The sequence below is a fragment of the Fusarium coffeatum genome, assembly GCF_003316985.1.
Source record: "Fusarium coffeatum strain FIESC_28 chromosome Unknown BRIP53273_contig_74, whole genome shotgun sequence".
Taxonomy (NCBI): Eukaryota; Fungi; Ascomycota; class Sordariomycetes; order Hypocreales; family Nectriaceae; genus Fusarium; species Fusarium coffeatum.
In genome coordinates this window covers 124264-138683 of record NW_022157870.1, presented here as the reverse complement: position 1 = coordinate 138683, position 14420 = coordinate 124264, and the positions used below count along the sequence as shown (strand labels likewise).

At 50.3% G+C, this 14420-nt stretch overlaps 3 protein-coding genes across 3 annotated transcripts; all 3 read right to left on the bottom strand.

Annotated features, from left to right (window-relative positions):
- Positions 1 to 143: 143 nt before the first annotated feature.
- On the bottom strand, positions 144 to 2032 carry FIESC28_03512 (uncharacterized protein; the record flags this gene model as incomplete). The annotated part of the gene is made up of 2 exons (XM_031157661.1): positions 144 to 1495; positions 1582 to 2032. 2 exons carry the CDS (start codon positions 2030 to 2032, stop codon positions 144 to 146), a joined length of 1803 nt encoding a protein of 600 aa, XP_031018307.1.
- A 7385-nt stretch (positions 2033 to 9417) lies between these two features.
- FIESC28_03511 (uncharacterized protein) lies at positions 9418 to 10696 on the bottom strand (the record flags this gene model as incomplete). Its single annotated transcript, XM_031157660.1, has 2 exons — positions 9418 to 10421; positions 10477 to 10696. 2 exons carry the CDS (start codon positions 10694 to 10696, stop codon positions 9418 to 9420), a joined length of 1224 nt encoding a protein of 407 aa, XP_031018306.1.
- Positions 10697 to 11652: 956 nt separating this feature from the next.
- FIESC28_03510 (uncharacterized protein) lies at positions 11653 to 14068 on the bottom strand (the record flags this gene model as incomplete). The annotated part of the gene is made up of 4 exons (XM_031157659.1): positions 11653 to 13639; positions 13721 to 13724; positions 13781 to 13917; positions 14016 to 14068. The coding sequence occupies 4 exons, from the start codon at positions 14066 to 14068 to the stop codon at positions 11653 to 11655; spliced, it is 2181 nt and encodes a 726-aa protein (XP_031018305.1).
- Positions 14069 to 14420: the final 352 nt, after the last annotated feature.

Sequence of the window (14420 nt, the reverse complement as noted above, 5' to 3'; positions counted from 1 at the left end):
GGAAAATGCTTGCACAGGGACGGTTTTCGTCCGTGTCGGTAAAATTCGATTCAAGGAAAACGTGGGGAACCCAAAATTGGGAAGACAATGGAGCAATTGGCTCGGTAAAGTCCAAAAAGTCAAAGAGTGGCTTGAGCTTAAGCTCATGATGTGACGCGGGGGTCGTTAAAATATTGCACCATGCCCCAGTCAGCCGGTGGCCCATTATGTTGCTGGCCAGGCTGTTCAATAACAGCACCTGTGAGACTCTCCCAGTCGTCAAAAACCACAGGAGCTGGTGAGTACTCAAAGTCCATCATTGATTCACCAGCGTCGTGTCCTTGGGATTGAGGTGGTGGCGGTAAGGGAAGCTCCCGCTTTTCTAGAGGAGATGGCGCTGGAGGGGGCATCAAGGGTGATGTTGATGGTCCCAATGGTGAGTGTGCCGACGATGCTGGAGACGGTCGCGAGGGCGAGGTAAATTGTTGAGATGGCACCATTATCGTGTTTCGGAAAGGTGTAGCGAACTGGGTTTGCTGAGGATCGGGTGAAGGCATCAAAGATTGATGACCTGGGTGCCCTTGGGTAGGCAGCGGCATGAACGACATACGAGGATCGTGCCCAAAACCTTGAGGTCCAAGATTGGCGTGGGAATATTGTGGAGAGGGGATCGGTGCTGAGGTGAGAACAATGTCGGCAAGGTCGTAAGCTACGCTGACGATCCACTGAGCTTCGCCCTCGTCACCAGAAAAGAACTCAAGAAGGTCCTGGAGCTGGCCAGGGTTCTCGTTCTCAAGGAATCCTTGGGCGCGGCCGGTTTTGCTTGGGTGCCAGCTGAACTGAGGTCGTCGTCCATTGTATTCGGGCTGCTTACTGACAACGAGCGCGTCCCAAGCTTCATGGATTAGAGGCTGGTGCAGAAGACCATAAACGACGCGTGAATGCATCCAGTCACCCTTGGTCATACCAGACTCAAAGTGACGGGCAACGTGTTCGACATGACGCTCGCGAGCTGGGTGGAGAGCAGAGCAGAAGCCGCAAGCCCAGTACTTGCGTTTTCGGAGGAACTTGACTACTTTCTCGGCATGAGGACAAGTTTTGCAACCATGGCATTGCTTGTGATGCTGGTTGAAAGAGTTGGATCCCCAAAAGCTGCGGTTGCATCCCGGCTCGGGGCAAGGGTACTTGCGCCAGCGCTCGTGAAACTCATCCTCGTGTCGCTTCCAGTCGTACTTGCGCTTGAAGCTTGTCTCACACGATGTGCACCAATAAATGTTGGTTTTGCCAGCAGTGCCAACCGGGGCACTCATTGGACCAAGACCGTTCATGGAACTGGAAGGAGGAATCGGAAGCGGCGCCTGCGATCGGTTACAGGTCGAAGTAGACTGCCATGACATCGATGACTGTCCCGAGTTGGTAGACCAGATGGATGCATGACCTGAAGAGCCGGAGCTGGTCGAGGAGACGGAGATACGAGGGCGATGACTAAAGGCGACCTGAGGAGGAAGGAACATAGCTATATGGTCATGTTCGTTAGCAAACATCTCAGCATGGCTAAGGGGTCAGAGAATCGACACCGAATGCCGGACGGGAATGACGCACAGTTTACTTCCTCGGGGAGAACTTCATGCTTGATTTCGGCTGATGGAGTTGGGGTCGTTGCAGTCGATGAGCCATTAGATGGTGCAGTCGTGACGGTCTGGACACTAGGTACACTCGACGCAACAGGAGGCGGAGGAGGGCATCGCATCGGCGGTGGAGGAGCGAGCGAAGCTGAGTTGGCATTATGGCTTGGATTGGCGGGTTGTTGAGAAAACGGAGCCTGATGTTGGACTTGAGTTTGAGATGGAATCGCGGACATGCTTTGCATGGCAGTCATCGCGCTGAGGTTGAGGTTGAGAGCCTGGCTACCATCGACCAGCTGATGCAGAAGCTCCTTGGACAGACCGGAGTCAATTAGGACCTGGAGGTTCTTACGCGCCTCGGCGAGAACATCCTGAGGGTTACCATCATGGCCCTGCTGAGGGGGCGAAGGGCTTGGTTGCTGCGACATGTTATGTTGCTGGAATTCGAACTGTTGTTGAGGACTGTTGGTCTGGCTCTGCGTATGGTGTTGGCTCTGTCTCGGATCCATGGGCTCCGCTCACATGGAGGAACAGCCGGCGACTGGGATGTAGGCCGGAAGAAATCTCGCGAGATTTTTCAATCCTGTATGGGACGGTTCAGGTCGCGGTCTTATTATAAGGTGGTCGTTGAAGCGAATGTGGTGGCCTCGGGCGATGAGCTGACGGCACGGGGTAGCGAATGTTGAATCCTTTGGATTCCGGAAACGAGCAAACAGCGAGTGACAGGAGCGAAAGTTGAGGGTCCCAAGACCTTTGAGCGAGAGTGGATATGAAGCAAAAAGAAACAAGAACGAAAGAAAGAAATATTGGTGATGGTTAGTTTGGAGTTGTGAAGAGACGGGAAGGTGGGAAGAAGATGGGGGATGAGAGGGTAGTGTAGGAAGGAGTAAAGGCAGGCGCAGCGTTGGCTCAGGCTCAGGCTCAGACACAAGGTAAGAGGCAGGAAGGAAGCTAGACCAGGGGTGCTTGCTCTTTGCTGGAGTCCCTCTCAGATAGGTACCGTGCTGGGTCCTGTCTTTTGGGAATAGGTACGGAGTACAGTACAATGCACTACAGGCGGGTATGGATAATAGATGTGGAGGAAAGAAGGACGGGACAATCAGTGAAGGTCTGGTTAGGTTAGACAGGTCAACCCAGGGAAGGGGCGTGGGCGTGTGGTCAGGTTATTTCTCCGAAGTGTTGTAATTAATGATCGCCTGTGGTGTTTTGTCTCCTTTGCTGTTGTGCACAGGGGGGTATGATTGAGAGACGAGACGAGCTCCCAAGAAAGGATGGATGGATGGGATGGATTCAAGGACCAGCCTGCAGGTGCAGGTGCTGTAAACTTTTGGTGCTGCCGCTGAAAGGGTCCTGGACCGTACCTAGTACAGTACAGAGGTAGGTACTATATCTTAGTACACTGACTGACTTGTTCTGAGCCCGTGCTTCAAGGAACCGCTGGCTGGTTCTTGGTCTGGCACCACCAGCAGTAACACAGACACAAGCCCACGAAACTGGGACTGAAAATGGAACCAAGAAAAGGAGCGGACCAAGTAGAGCGATGGCTTGGGTGGAACGAAAGGGACGGGAAAGAAAGCTAAGGCCAACTAAAGATGGGCCTATACCAGGGTATTTTTTATGGTGGTGCCTGGGTATCCGTAGGTACTTTGGTTAGATTCGGGTACCTTGCTGCTGCAGTCTTTTTCGAGGGCCTGCGCCTGTCGGTAGCCGTACCTCCTGTACCTGTACCTGTTCCTAAGTGACCAGTTCCTTTTTTTAAGCCCCATACAGTCCGTCTCTAGACCAGAGTTTCACAAGAATTGATGTTGAGCCGTGAAGGTTTCCCGTGTGGAAATGAAGATGTCGGCAAACAATTTACTGACGAGTAACCTAAAATAGAAGGTTCCCTTGTCTTGCAAGAGCGTAAATGGAAAGAGAAAGAGAGAGAGAGAGACAGAGAATTAATTGATTGAGTGAGTGAGTGAAATTTGGATGCGGAGGAGAAAAACATCCGGGGGATCGTGGTAAGATCCAAGGTGCGGATGGAGATGGACAGGTCAGGTACAGAGCGGCAGTGACGTGACGTACAGGAAGGAATTGACTGGATGATTGATTGATTGATTGACTGCAACTGATGAGATGGGGATGTGGTCCAGCACTGCTTACTGTGCTGTGCTTCCCTCGTCGATATCCTCATTCGCAGATGGTGCCATTCAAGAGACAATGCACCAGGTTAATGGATGGTGGGTGCTGTTGTCATCTTCTGTATGGCTCAATCTCAATATTGTTATAAACGCTTATCAACACCATTACCATGGCCAACTCAACCCAAACTACTACTAAGCGCGTGCAGCTGCAGAGAGCGATTCTGCACTTGGTCTTGAGCTTACTAGACTAGGTAGACTACCTCATCCTCATCCTCATCCTCATCCTCATCCTCATCCTCATCCTCATCCTCATCCTCATCCTCATCCTCATCCTCATCCTCATCCTCATCCTCATCACGATCTCAATCAGGAGCGTCATGACAACAAGATCTCCTCTCGCGCCGTCGACCAACAAGCGGGACCTGATAGCAGCAGAAAGGAACATCCCTGTTTGTTTGGACCCATCTCCATCTTGGAACGGCATCAGGGGTTAACCACGAGCCAGGAGCTCAGGACAGGGGGTTCTGCAGCAGAAACCAACCTATCCTAACCAGGCCAGGCCAGGTAGAGGCGCCCAGCTCTCAGGACAGGACAGGATAAGGCTTGAGAAGGATACAGTCAGTACTAACCTACTGTACTGCCGAGCCTACCTAGTAGAAAGCCCAAGTCAAAGTTGAAAGGAACAAAGTCCAGAAAAGACGCCGGCTCATTTGTGACAGGCACAGGCACAAGCACAGGCAATCAGCAGCAAAACAAACCAAACCAAACGATAGTTCAAGCGCTTGTGCGAGCGTACCCGACGCCTTCATCACTGTGCAGCGCCTGCGCTTGTACCCCATCACAGCGAACACAAGGTCTCTCTGTTTCACCACATATTGGCTCTAAAGATAGGCTTTGTGTTCTTGACTTGACGTTTTGTGTGGTTTCCTTGGATTAAAGTGACGCAAGCAGCTAGCTACGCGATGTCTCTTCTTTTCTCTCAAGAGAAGAGCCCCTGTCCTGCGCAGCATCCATCCGTTGCAGCTCGGCTGCAGGCACAGAGAGGATGGACGACATGGGGTCGTGTTCGGGTCAACGAGAAGCAACTCTTCCCTCTCTCCTCTTCTCTTCTCTCCCCTCCTGTCCTCTCCTCTTCCGTCCTATCGCTCCAAGGCGTAATGAAGCTGTTGTCATCAGAATGTGAATTTCCCATGACACGAGTAGCTGATCCACAGCAGAGAAAATCCATTTGACGGCGACCTTAGTTTAGTTAGCTGCGTTGATCCTGGGTTGTCTGTCTGTGTACGATATCTGTAATTATTTCCTAATCCTTTCTCGTTACTCCGGGGTTTGGCTCGATCAAGGTAGTCTACTCCGTCGCACGTCCCGTCTTATCAAAGTTGCTCGCTAGCTAAAGGAACAATATGGGATCACCACGTTTTCTTGTAATTTCTGGGATCATCGGTCAATCAGATCGGAGTTTAGCCGCACGATTCTTCAACTACCAAGATCAAAACGTGCTCTGCAGCCTTTTGAGGCAAAGTTCAATGCCATGGTATGTCATGCTGTGCTGCACTGAGCTGAACTGAGCTGATCTGATCTGACTTTGAAGACGGAACACCTTCTGTAACAGAATGCTCACCTGAAACGCGCGACAAGCATGCAGCAAGGAAGACCCCAAAGCTTTCTTTCAGCAGCGACCCAAGGGTCGCCATCCCATCCAAAAAGGTGACAGTAACAGAAGCGGTAGAGGTCACTGGAATGGAACCAAAATAAACCCGTCAACGCCGCCCGTCGAGCGTTTCGAAACGGTTTTCCGCCAATCAGCCACTACGATTAACTGGTTCTAAGCCCAAGGGGAAGCCTCCGAGGAACAGGAACAGGAACAGGAAAAGGAGCTCCATCCTTGGCTCGAATGTTGCGATTTTCATGGCTCTATACAAACAAGGGTTTGCTCGGAACGGATGAAGGAAGAAAAGAAGGGTCTGGTCGCAGCGTTATTACGGATACCATACGGGTACCATGCCTGGAGTTGAGGAGGGTTCAGCTGGTTAGACACGACTTCTTCGCCTCTGCTCGCCAAGTGCATACAGGAGTAAAAGGCGACCGTTGGCAACGTTGGCGACCAAGCCGGCATGGATCATGCCATCTGCCGATCCTGAACAAGCAACTCAATTCACATGTCAAAAGAGAAGACAAAGAAAGTCAAGGTATCCGTACTCTGTATCCGAATGCAATGCAATCCAACCCTATCCAGCCCGTATCGACTCTAACTCAAACTTCCATCCGTGATGATCAAGGCTGGGGAGGGGGCCGGGTTCTGGGGCTGAAGTTAGAGCCGGGGTTGGGATTGGTCGGCTAAGGTTGGTGTGGTATTGTATTGATCAAGTTAAGTTAGACTCTCTTGTGGCTGGTCATCAATTATGGCACCATCGTGTCTGCAACTTTTGGTGCACCTTGACGCCTCTTCCATCAGCCCAGGTTTCTGAATTCTGATACAGGGCAGTGAGGAAAGACTAGGAAAAAAGAAAGAAGAGGAGAGGGGGAAAAGCCGCAATGGAAAAAAAGACTTTGCGATATCCGTAGGATCTGTCGCCATTACTATACTGTACTGTACCTACTGTCTAAACAGTCAGATGTACCGTACATATGCCCCTGGATCGACGCTGTCATCATCGTCATTGTCAATTGCTGACTTATCTCTACCCGTCTTGGCTGTGCTCCACTCGTAACGAACGACAGACAGAATCCTTCCTCTGAGCAAGGGAGTTGTTTTCGCAAGCGATCCACACGGAGCGAGGCGAGGCCAAGACCCAGGACCCGAACAACGGAAGTGCATCTTTTTTGCTTTGCTCTGTTCTCAAATGATGAATCAAACCAACCTCCCGGGCATTAAATGAATGACTAAGGTTAAATGCCCCCAGGGGTAAGCTTCCATAGTACAGTACGGATACACAGGCACGGCAGATGTGGAAATTACCTGACTCTTGTCAGGACAAGCCATGGCCATGGATGGATCTATTCTATTCCATCCATCCCCAACACAGCTTGTCCCGGCTCATTAGCCTTGGTCTTGTTGGATGTATGTACTTTATCCATAATGGCTTGACTCTATGCATGTATAGACCCTCGGTACGGAGTACACGAGGTGGAAATCTTCCGCTGTCAATGATCGGATAATGGAAAGAAAGAAGATTTGCGAATAGAACCCCAGCGGACCCTCACCCGGACCCAGACCTAGACCTAGACCCAGTAGACTACTACAGTAGGCTCAACTTCGAGAAGCAAAGCACACACCGGCTTTTGCTCTTACTTGCATCATTTCGCGTATCACGACTCCCATGTCTCGCCCCCTTTTAAACGGCCTTGACTTGGACTTGGGTCCACAAAGAAGAAGCAAAGACAGGACGATCAACGTTGAGAACCCTGATGATGATGATTATGATTATGATGATTATGACTGAGAATGACACTGTAGCATCCCGCACCGACAACGGTTCTGCTGGTCTCGATCAGGCTCCAGGAAGCTAAGCAAATATGCATTCTCATTACCCACTCATTCACGATATCCATCTCAATCGTTGGTGGTGTCCCTATTCGTTCTAGTCAGGGACCAGATTTCACTTTTCATCATCATCACATGAACCCATCACTCACGCTAAAGTACTATAGGCATAGTTGCCGAGCCTGATTGTCCGTGCTCTCATTTTACGCAGAAGTCATTGTCATTCGCAAGACTCTTTGTGGGCTACTGTACAGTATTTGTATGCACACAATTATGACCGTTCAAAAGATCGACTTGTGCAGCCGCATGGCATAGCATAATCTTACTATTTCATCGATTAAAGAACCCGTATAAGGAAGGGTCCGGACATGTCCAACGTCAACAAAGCGCGGGCCTTTCAATCCCGTATTTAAAAGCAGATCATATGCACCAGCATGTCGCGGTTTACCCGAGTGTTGGGTTCTCTTCTCTTCATTGGGTAGCCCATAGATTCCTTCAAGCTTCGTGCTTGTGTTTCTATGTAGGTACTTACTTACCAACCAGGTACCTTGGTATGCTTAATGGAAGCTTACTATCTCTATCTCTATCATTAGTAGCCTCTGTTATTTTAAGTTCACAAGAGCTCTGTGTACCACTGTATCTGCGCACTGCGTTTGAGGTGAGTGAGTCTATTAATACTGACTTCAGCTTGAGGTTAGCTCCCGCATTGCCCTTTCAGCCCTAGTTTCCTACCGAGAAAAGGAAAAACTCAACGTTCAACGTTTCACCATAAATTCTTGGCCCGGGTACCTTAGTACTCCTGTTGTTGTGCCTACTACATACTAACGTACGGGGCGTACAGTACAGTACACTCCAACATATTCAGCTCGAATAGTCCGGAGATAAGGATAATAATAGAAAGAGAAAACAATAAGTGAGAAATAGGAGATGTCGGGATGACAGTTCTCTATAGCCATGGGCAGCTTTAGCAAACAACCCTTGCCCGAGGGAACAGAACGTTTCTATACCAAAAGAGCAATATAGCACCGAACCCTGTGGTTTAAAATGGCAGCTGAGGTGGTAGACTATATATATAGCACGGCCAACTATCATTACATGCAAGGTACCGCGTTACACTGCAAACTCTTCTTGCGAAATGATGTCGGACGGATTTCTTCACCGTCTCTTTGTCGATTCCTGCCTATCACGAGTACAAGGTATAGTACATAGTACATAGTACAATAGAGATCAAGTCTTTAGCCAAGTTGCTGCTCAGTACTGTAGAAAAGAACAGCCCACTGTGCACTCCTCCAACTTCAACTTGAAACCCGCCTCAAAACGACCGGCTCGAGGGCCGTCTCTCCCACTCCCTCCACATTCACCCCGAGGCTCCGTGCTCTCGCGAGAAACCCCGAATGGTCCTTCTTTTCCTTTTCTCTTCTCCTTCTTGCTCTCCACCTTGCCTTGTCCATCAGTTACTGTACGATACAGGGGAAAGCTTCGTTCTCGGCCGAGCGCTGCACTGCCCAGTGGGACTGCACGCACCCCCCTTTTTCGCCTAAAACGTCACTCATGTCTAGCCTCGATCCTAGTTCGGGAGATGGGTGTGATGTTCCTTTTGAGGGTTGCATTTCGTATCTCGGATTAATGAAAAGAAAAAGTAAAAAAGAGTTCGCAGATGCTGTTACAAAGATATTTACTATCTACTGCTAGTAATATGTTATGTCATACCTGAACGCCCATATGCGACCTAATCCAATATACACATGCATAACATGATACGCATCGTCACCAAATGAAAGTCAGAAAAATCGAAGTAGCTTAGTAAAGTCAAGTAATCAAGATGCCAGTAATTATTGGGCAAGCAGAGTTCTCCGTTTGCCTCTGTTTGATCCCCGACGCTGATCGGAGAGGGCCGCCCACCAAACCAAACATGAGGGACCGCACGGGCAGCAGAGTTGGCAATCGTGCAACACCGGCGCGAGAGTGGTATTCCAAATCGGGAGACGGATCCAGAACGACCTTGAGATCCAAGCTTGCATAGCTTGTCCATCGTGTTCCGCCTGCCGATCGGATGCCCTATTGTGTTTTGATGGGCAAGAGGGTATTCAAGGTATCCCGTCCTGTCCCTGTATTATGCCAAGTTCGTAAGTCGACAAGCCTCGGCGAACCATCAACATCCAATGTACTTGAGACGAGCCGGTCCGCCACGCCGTTGTGCAGCTTATGCACTGGTGCTGAAGTAGTAATTCTCCCACAAGTATTCGTAGTCTTCAAGGATACCCCCAATAAAGGAGGGCATTCTCTTGCTCACTCCTCCCACGACGCCCTTGGTGATGTTCTCGTAGGCAGCGCCCCTCATAGCCCACCAACCCATGGCCCATCCACGCTTGCTCCATTCCTCGCGCTCCAGGGACGTCGTCCGTAGACCGCGGTCCCTCAACTGCCGCGCCGCGTACTCGACTGCAAATCCGATCAGCCAGGGGGTCCAAGCTTTCTTATCTCCTCCCCTCCTGTGGTTATGAGCCATGGCCGCCGCGTAGATGAGCGGCGACAGGATCTGCAGGATTTCGGCTCCATGGCTGCTGCCCTGGAGCTGGTTAAGCAGCTTAGTCGCAGGCTTGATGTCATCGGCAGTCAATACACGACCGAGCAAGTACGAACTGATATCACCTCCAGTAGGCAGTGATGGTAGGCTCATTCCAGTTCGGGGCATAGTCCACTCGCGCTCGTGTGCACGTTTCGAGGACTGTGAAGATCCTGACCCATCCGCTGATATTTCATCCATTAACTCGCTCTCACTTCGGTACGCAATTTCTTCATCTTCGTCTGCAGCTGCGGCATCCTCTGGAATAGGCTCTCGTTCCGGCAATACTGGCGTGACGAGCGGTCGTGACCGAGTAATACGTAAGAGCAAAAGCCGACAGAATGCCTTGAGGGCTTCTAGGAGCACGACGACCTTCCACCGGGACTTCTCGCCACCCTTTCGTTTGGCCGTCATCTCCCATAACATCTCCGTATAAATAATCATCTGCAGAAACATGGCTATTCTTCGATATGCGCCACTTCTCTGAGTCCAATATCGGGTATATCGTGCATGCGCCGACGGCATGCTTGCCATCGGCAGACGCGCAATGGCCTTTTGAAGTAGGGAGTCATGGTAAAGAGATAGCAGCTGAACACCCGAGTGGATCGACTCGGAGGCGATTTCGGCATCACGAAATCGGCCTGTCAATTGTTAGATACAGTCTTCAAAGAGCAAGCGGTCGGCAAGTCAGCTTACCTGGAATGATATATGTCAAACTCCGAAGAGCGCTCTCTATCTGCGACACTTGGCCGGCGTTCTTGGTAATAAATTCATCGTACATGGAGAGCCACTGAGGAGGTAATGATAGGATGCGGCCGATTCCTGGTCGTGGTGATTGTTTGGAAGCTGTAGAAGAAGGTATTTTGGTAGAATTAGAGGCCGAAGTTGGCACGTCGCGCGTCAAAGAGGGATCCATGTCCCTTTTATAATGTCGGTGTCGGTGTCGGTGTCGGTATCGTCAAGACAAGGGTACGTCGTTGAAAGGAGATATGCGCGCGTGGTGCCGATCCGTATGAGCGTTGAGGTAGCGAGTATTTCAGTCGCCAGCCATGACGCGTTATTAGGAGTGGAAAGCGCAGTCTTCAACACCGACAATAATGGTGATGAAGGCGGTGGACAATGTCTGTGTATGGAGTTGAGTTGATTTGATTTGGATTGATTATGGGAGATGGATGAATGCTGGTCAGCCAGCTCAGCTCAACTCCTGGGGTTGGGTTGGCTGCTGCCCGCCGAACTACCCCGAGGCACGTCACCAGAATGTGGAGGTGGCGCGTGCCTGAGGCCGACGACCTCGGCATCAACGCCGTAATACCCTAGACACGGATGGCAGTTGAAAGAGATGAGATGAGATATCTACAGAATTTTATCAAGTTGTCAATAATATTGCATTTTTTATAATTATTACAGCCTTCTATATCAACACTTGTATCTCTCCACTATCTCAATTTAGTTGTGATGGTTCTCCACTGCTGCTCACCGATTTCACATGATAACCCATTGCTTCATCTAACATGTGGGCATCACCACGTCAGAGATGCATTATAAATGTCCAAGCACATTCACGGACACCGCCTGTAAAGAAATAACCATGACATTGTCTAATGGTCCCCATCTATGTACGCTGTCTCTCACAGGTCAATGCAACAACCTTAGTTGCAAACCGTGATGGGATACGTCTTTATGCAAATGCATAGCATTCTCTGCTTCTAGGATATGTATGTACCTTACTCCAATCGCATCCTGATTTCTTCTTTTCCTGTAGATAATACACCTGGCCAGTCGCAGCCTAATAGCAAGCACGCCAGAACTCCTACGCTTATCTAAAACAATGCCAACTCACTCCCGCCTGTTCGCTACCAAAATGATATACTACTAACAAACACCCGAGAGAATCGAGATAGATTCCGAGATTGGCTGCCGATGCCAGTCCAATTGCCCATCCTCATTCACCATAAAGGCTGCCACCTCCTCGACAAGGTCCCATTCTCCTGTCATCGGATTCTTCTCTGCATAGCGGAAGATAATGTTCATCCCAAGGTCCTCAAACACCAATTCTCTCCTTCTGAGCCGCAGCCACTGCTCGTCTTCGTTGCCCTCCAATGCGTTCATTGCCTCGACCTCATGATTCTTGAGAGCGATTGCACGGAATACGCGACTGTCACGCAGAGCATTTCGGATTGGATATTTTCCAAGGATGCGGATGGCGTCCTCCTTAACTGCTTGATCTCGACACCCAAAGGCAGATACGAAGAGCGGCCATGTCCAGCCAGAGTCCATCGCAAAGCCACAATTGGGACGAGATGCAATTAGCGTCTCAGCGATAGCATTGATTTGCTGATATTGCGGTGTGAGGTCTTTTGCTGTTTCGATACCGGAGTAACGTGGCATGGCCGTATACACATAGAGGATGAGGAACTCAATGTGTAGATTGATGGCGTTCAAGTAGGACTGGGAGTCGGCTGGTCGGTTATCCGAAGCAGTTTTAAGGAGAGGACTGAACGAAGTCGACCATCGATGGAGCCATGATCTTGACTCTTCCAAAAATTTGGCGATTCGTGGGTTCTGTCTTACACCAGACAGCTTGGCTTCCAATTCCCTCATGTCTTTGACCTTTGTCAAAGCCAGCTGCGCCGTGGTCGCCGTCAAAAGAGGGATGTATTGAACCATGAGCTTCTGCAGCAGAGTCCAGTAGCCATGGGCCTCATCCAATGTGCTGAAAGCTGCTGGCATATCGTCGATGACGGTGATGTTGGTCTGCTTAGGTCTGAAATAGGGTGAGTGCTTGGTAAATGGTGCAATACCCGGAGGCCTCTGCAGTGGCGCTCGTGGAGGTGTCTGTTGATCTGACATCGCTTGTGGACTTGCCTGACTTTGAGGACTAGGTAGACCGACAGGGTTCTGCTGGCCTGGAGGTGCACCCGCCCATGGTGTGCCAGGTTGACTCACTGGGCTCGACATGTTGTGAGGGCTGGAAGCCTGGTTTGGAACAGTCTGGTTGGCTACGACAGCCGGTGGTTTGGGAGGGAAGAAAAATTTCCTATACGAACCCATGAACGACCGTGACTGCAATTCCAGGGGCTTGTAACAGTCCAGAATCTCTTGTACCAACGCAGGAGGTGCTGGAGCTATCCTGACCAGACTTGGTGCTTTATCCGAACATGCAGCCAGCTCGTTAAGCATGCTGAAGCCATGTATGATGTGCTTAAGAGCTGCTGGCATATTGCCTCTTTGCGCCTCGAAGCATATGAACATTAGAGATGCCAATAAAGCTGTACGTAAGCCTTCCTTTGTCGGCCTGGCCTTTGCCTGTAATTGCAGAGCTTCGCAGTAGTAGACGATAGCGTTGAGATAATGTTTGTTGTCGCCTGCAAGTTCGTTTCCAGGAGAAGACGCCTCAAACTCGACATTGGAGGACTTGCGTAATGCACCAACTGCCATGGCAGCATATCGTAAAGAGGGCTCCTGCAGCGTAAGTTGAGGCATTGTTGTCGTCCATAGCCGCGAATTTCCCAGACCTCCGCTAAGGAAGCTAACACTGAGGGAAGACCATTCATCGAAATATGACCGCTGTTCACTGCTTGTGAAGCAGATTGTGTTGATTGAAGGTTCCTCTAGAATCGTTGGCACTCTCGCCGTAACAGCCGTGGACCCTGTGCTGACCTTTATTTTCGGACCTGCACGAGACTTGGCTGTGGAATTTGTTGCTTGTTTCGACCTGGTCGCCGTAGGGCGTGGTCTCTGTTCTGTGGCAGCGGTTTCAGAAGGGGCCGAAGCATCAGCGTAGCCATCGCATGAACCTCTCCATTTCAAGCAGTTGAGACATGACGGTTTAGTCTCATCGCATTTGACATGTCGCTTTCTAAAACATGTTAGTGATGAGCTCCTCAGGCTGGAATGACTTGCGAGCAACGCGAATCTTGACGGACAGCAAAATACTTACTTGCCTAAGGAAGAGTTAGCGATGCATCGATGATAAACGAGGGCTACACAATAAACTCACATGTAGCACATCCTGTACGGGCTCTGCTTGAGCTGCGCCGAGTATGCCGGGCCCTTGTCTCAAGTGCAAAGCGATGGGTGCCGCCACCATGAGCAGCCGTGGCATTTGCAGACCTCTCAGTGGGAGATGTTGAAGGACTAAATAAACAAAGTAATCGTAAGCTCAGCTCAGCTCAGCTCAGTTCGGCTGTAGGTTGAAGGAAGGGATCCATTGGCGACAGGGCTGGGCAGCTTACCCAGCTGAGTTATTGCGCCCTCCATTAATAGGGATCGAGAATTGGATCTCCATGGCTACCCGTGGTTGGTTCGGGTCCCACCAGTTGGCTGCAAGAAGCGAGCAAACAGAAACTAAACAAAACGGGCAAACAAATTACGAGGCTCAGCTCAGCTCGATATGGTAGACAGTCGGTTGGGAGAAAGGAGAGGCTTGTGCAGAGACGAGAAGCCGTTCTGGTAAAGTAGGCAACGTAAAGTAAGCCAAGCCAAGGGTATTGCGAACCCCAGGAGAAGCTCGGCACTCGGAGTTGGGAGCTTGCAAGGGTATCTTCACCCGCAACGGGCCTCGACGTACCGCACCGTACTGTACCTGGCTAGACAGAGAGGTTTGTGGAGATGGGATCCTTTAACGTCAGCGGCGTTTA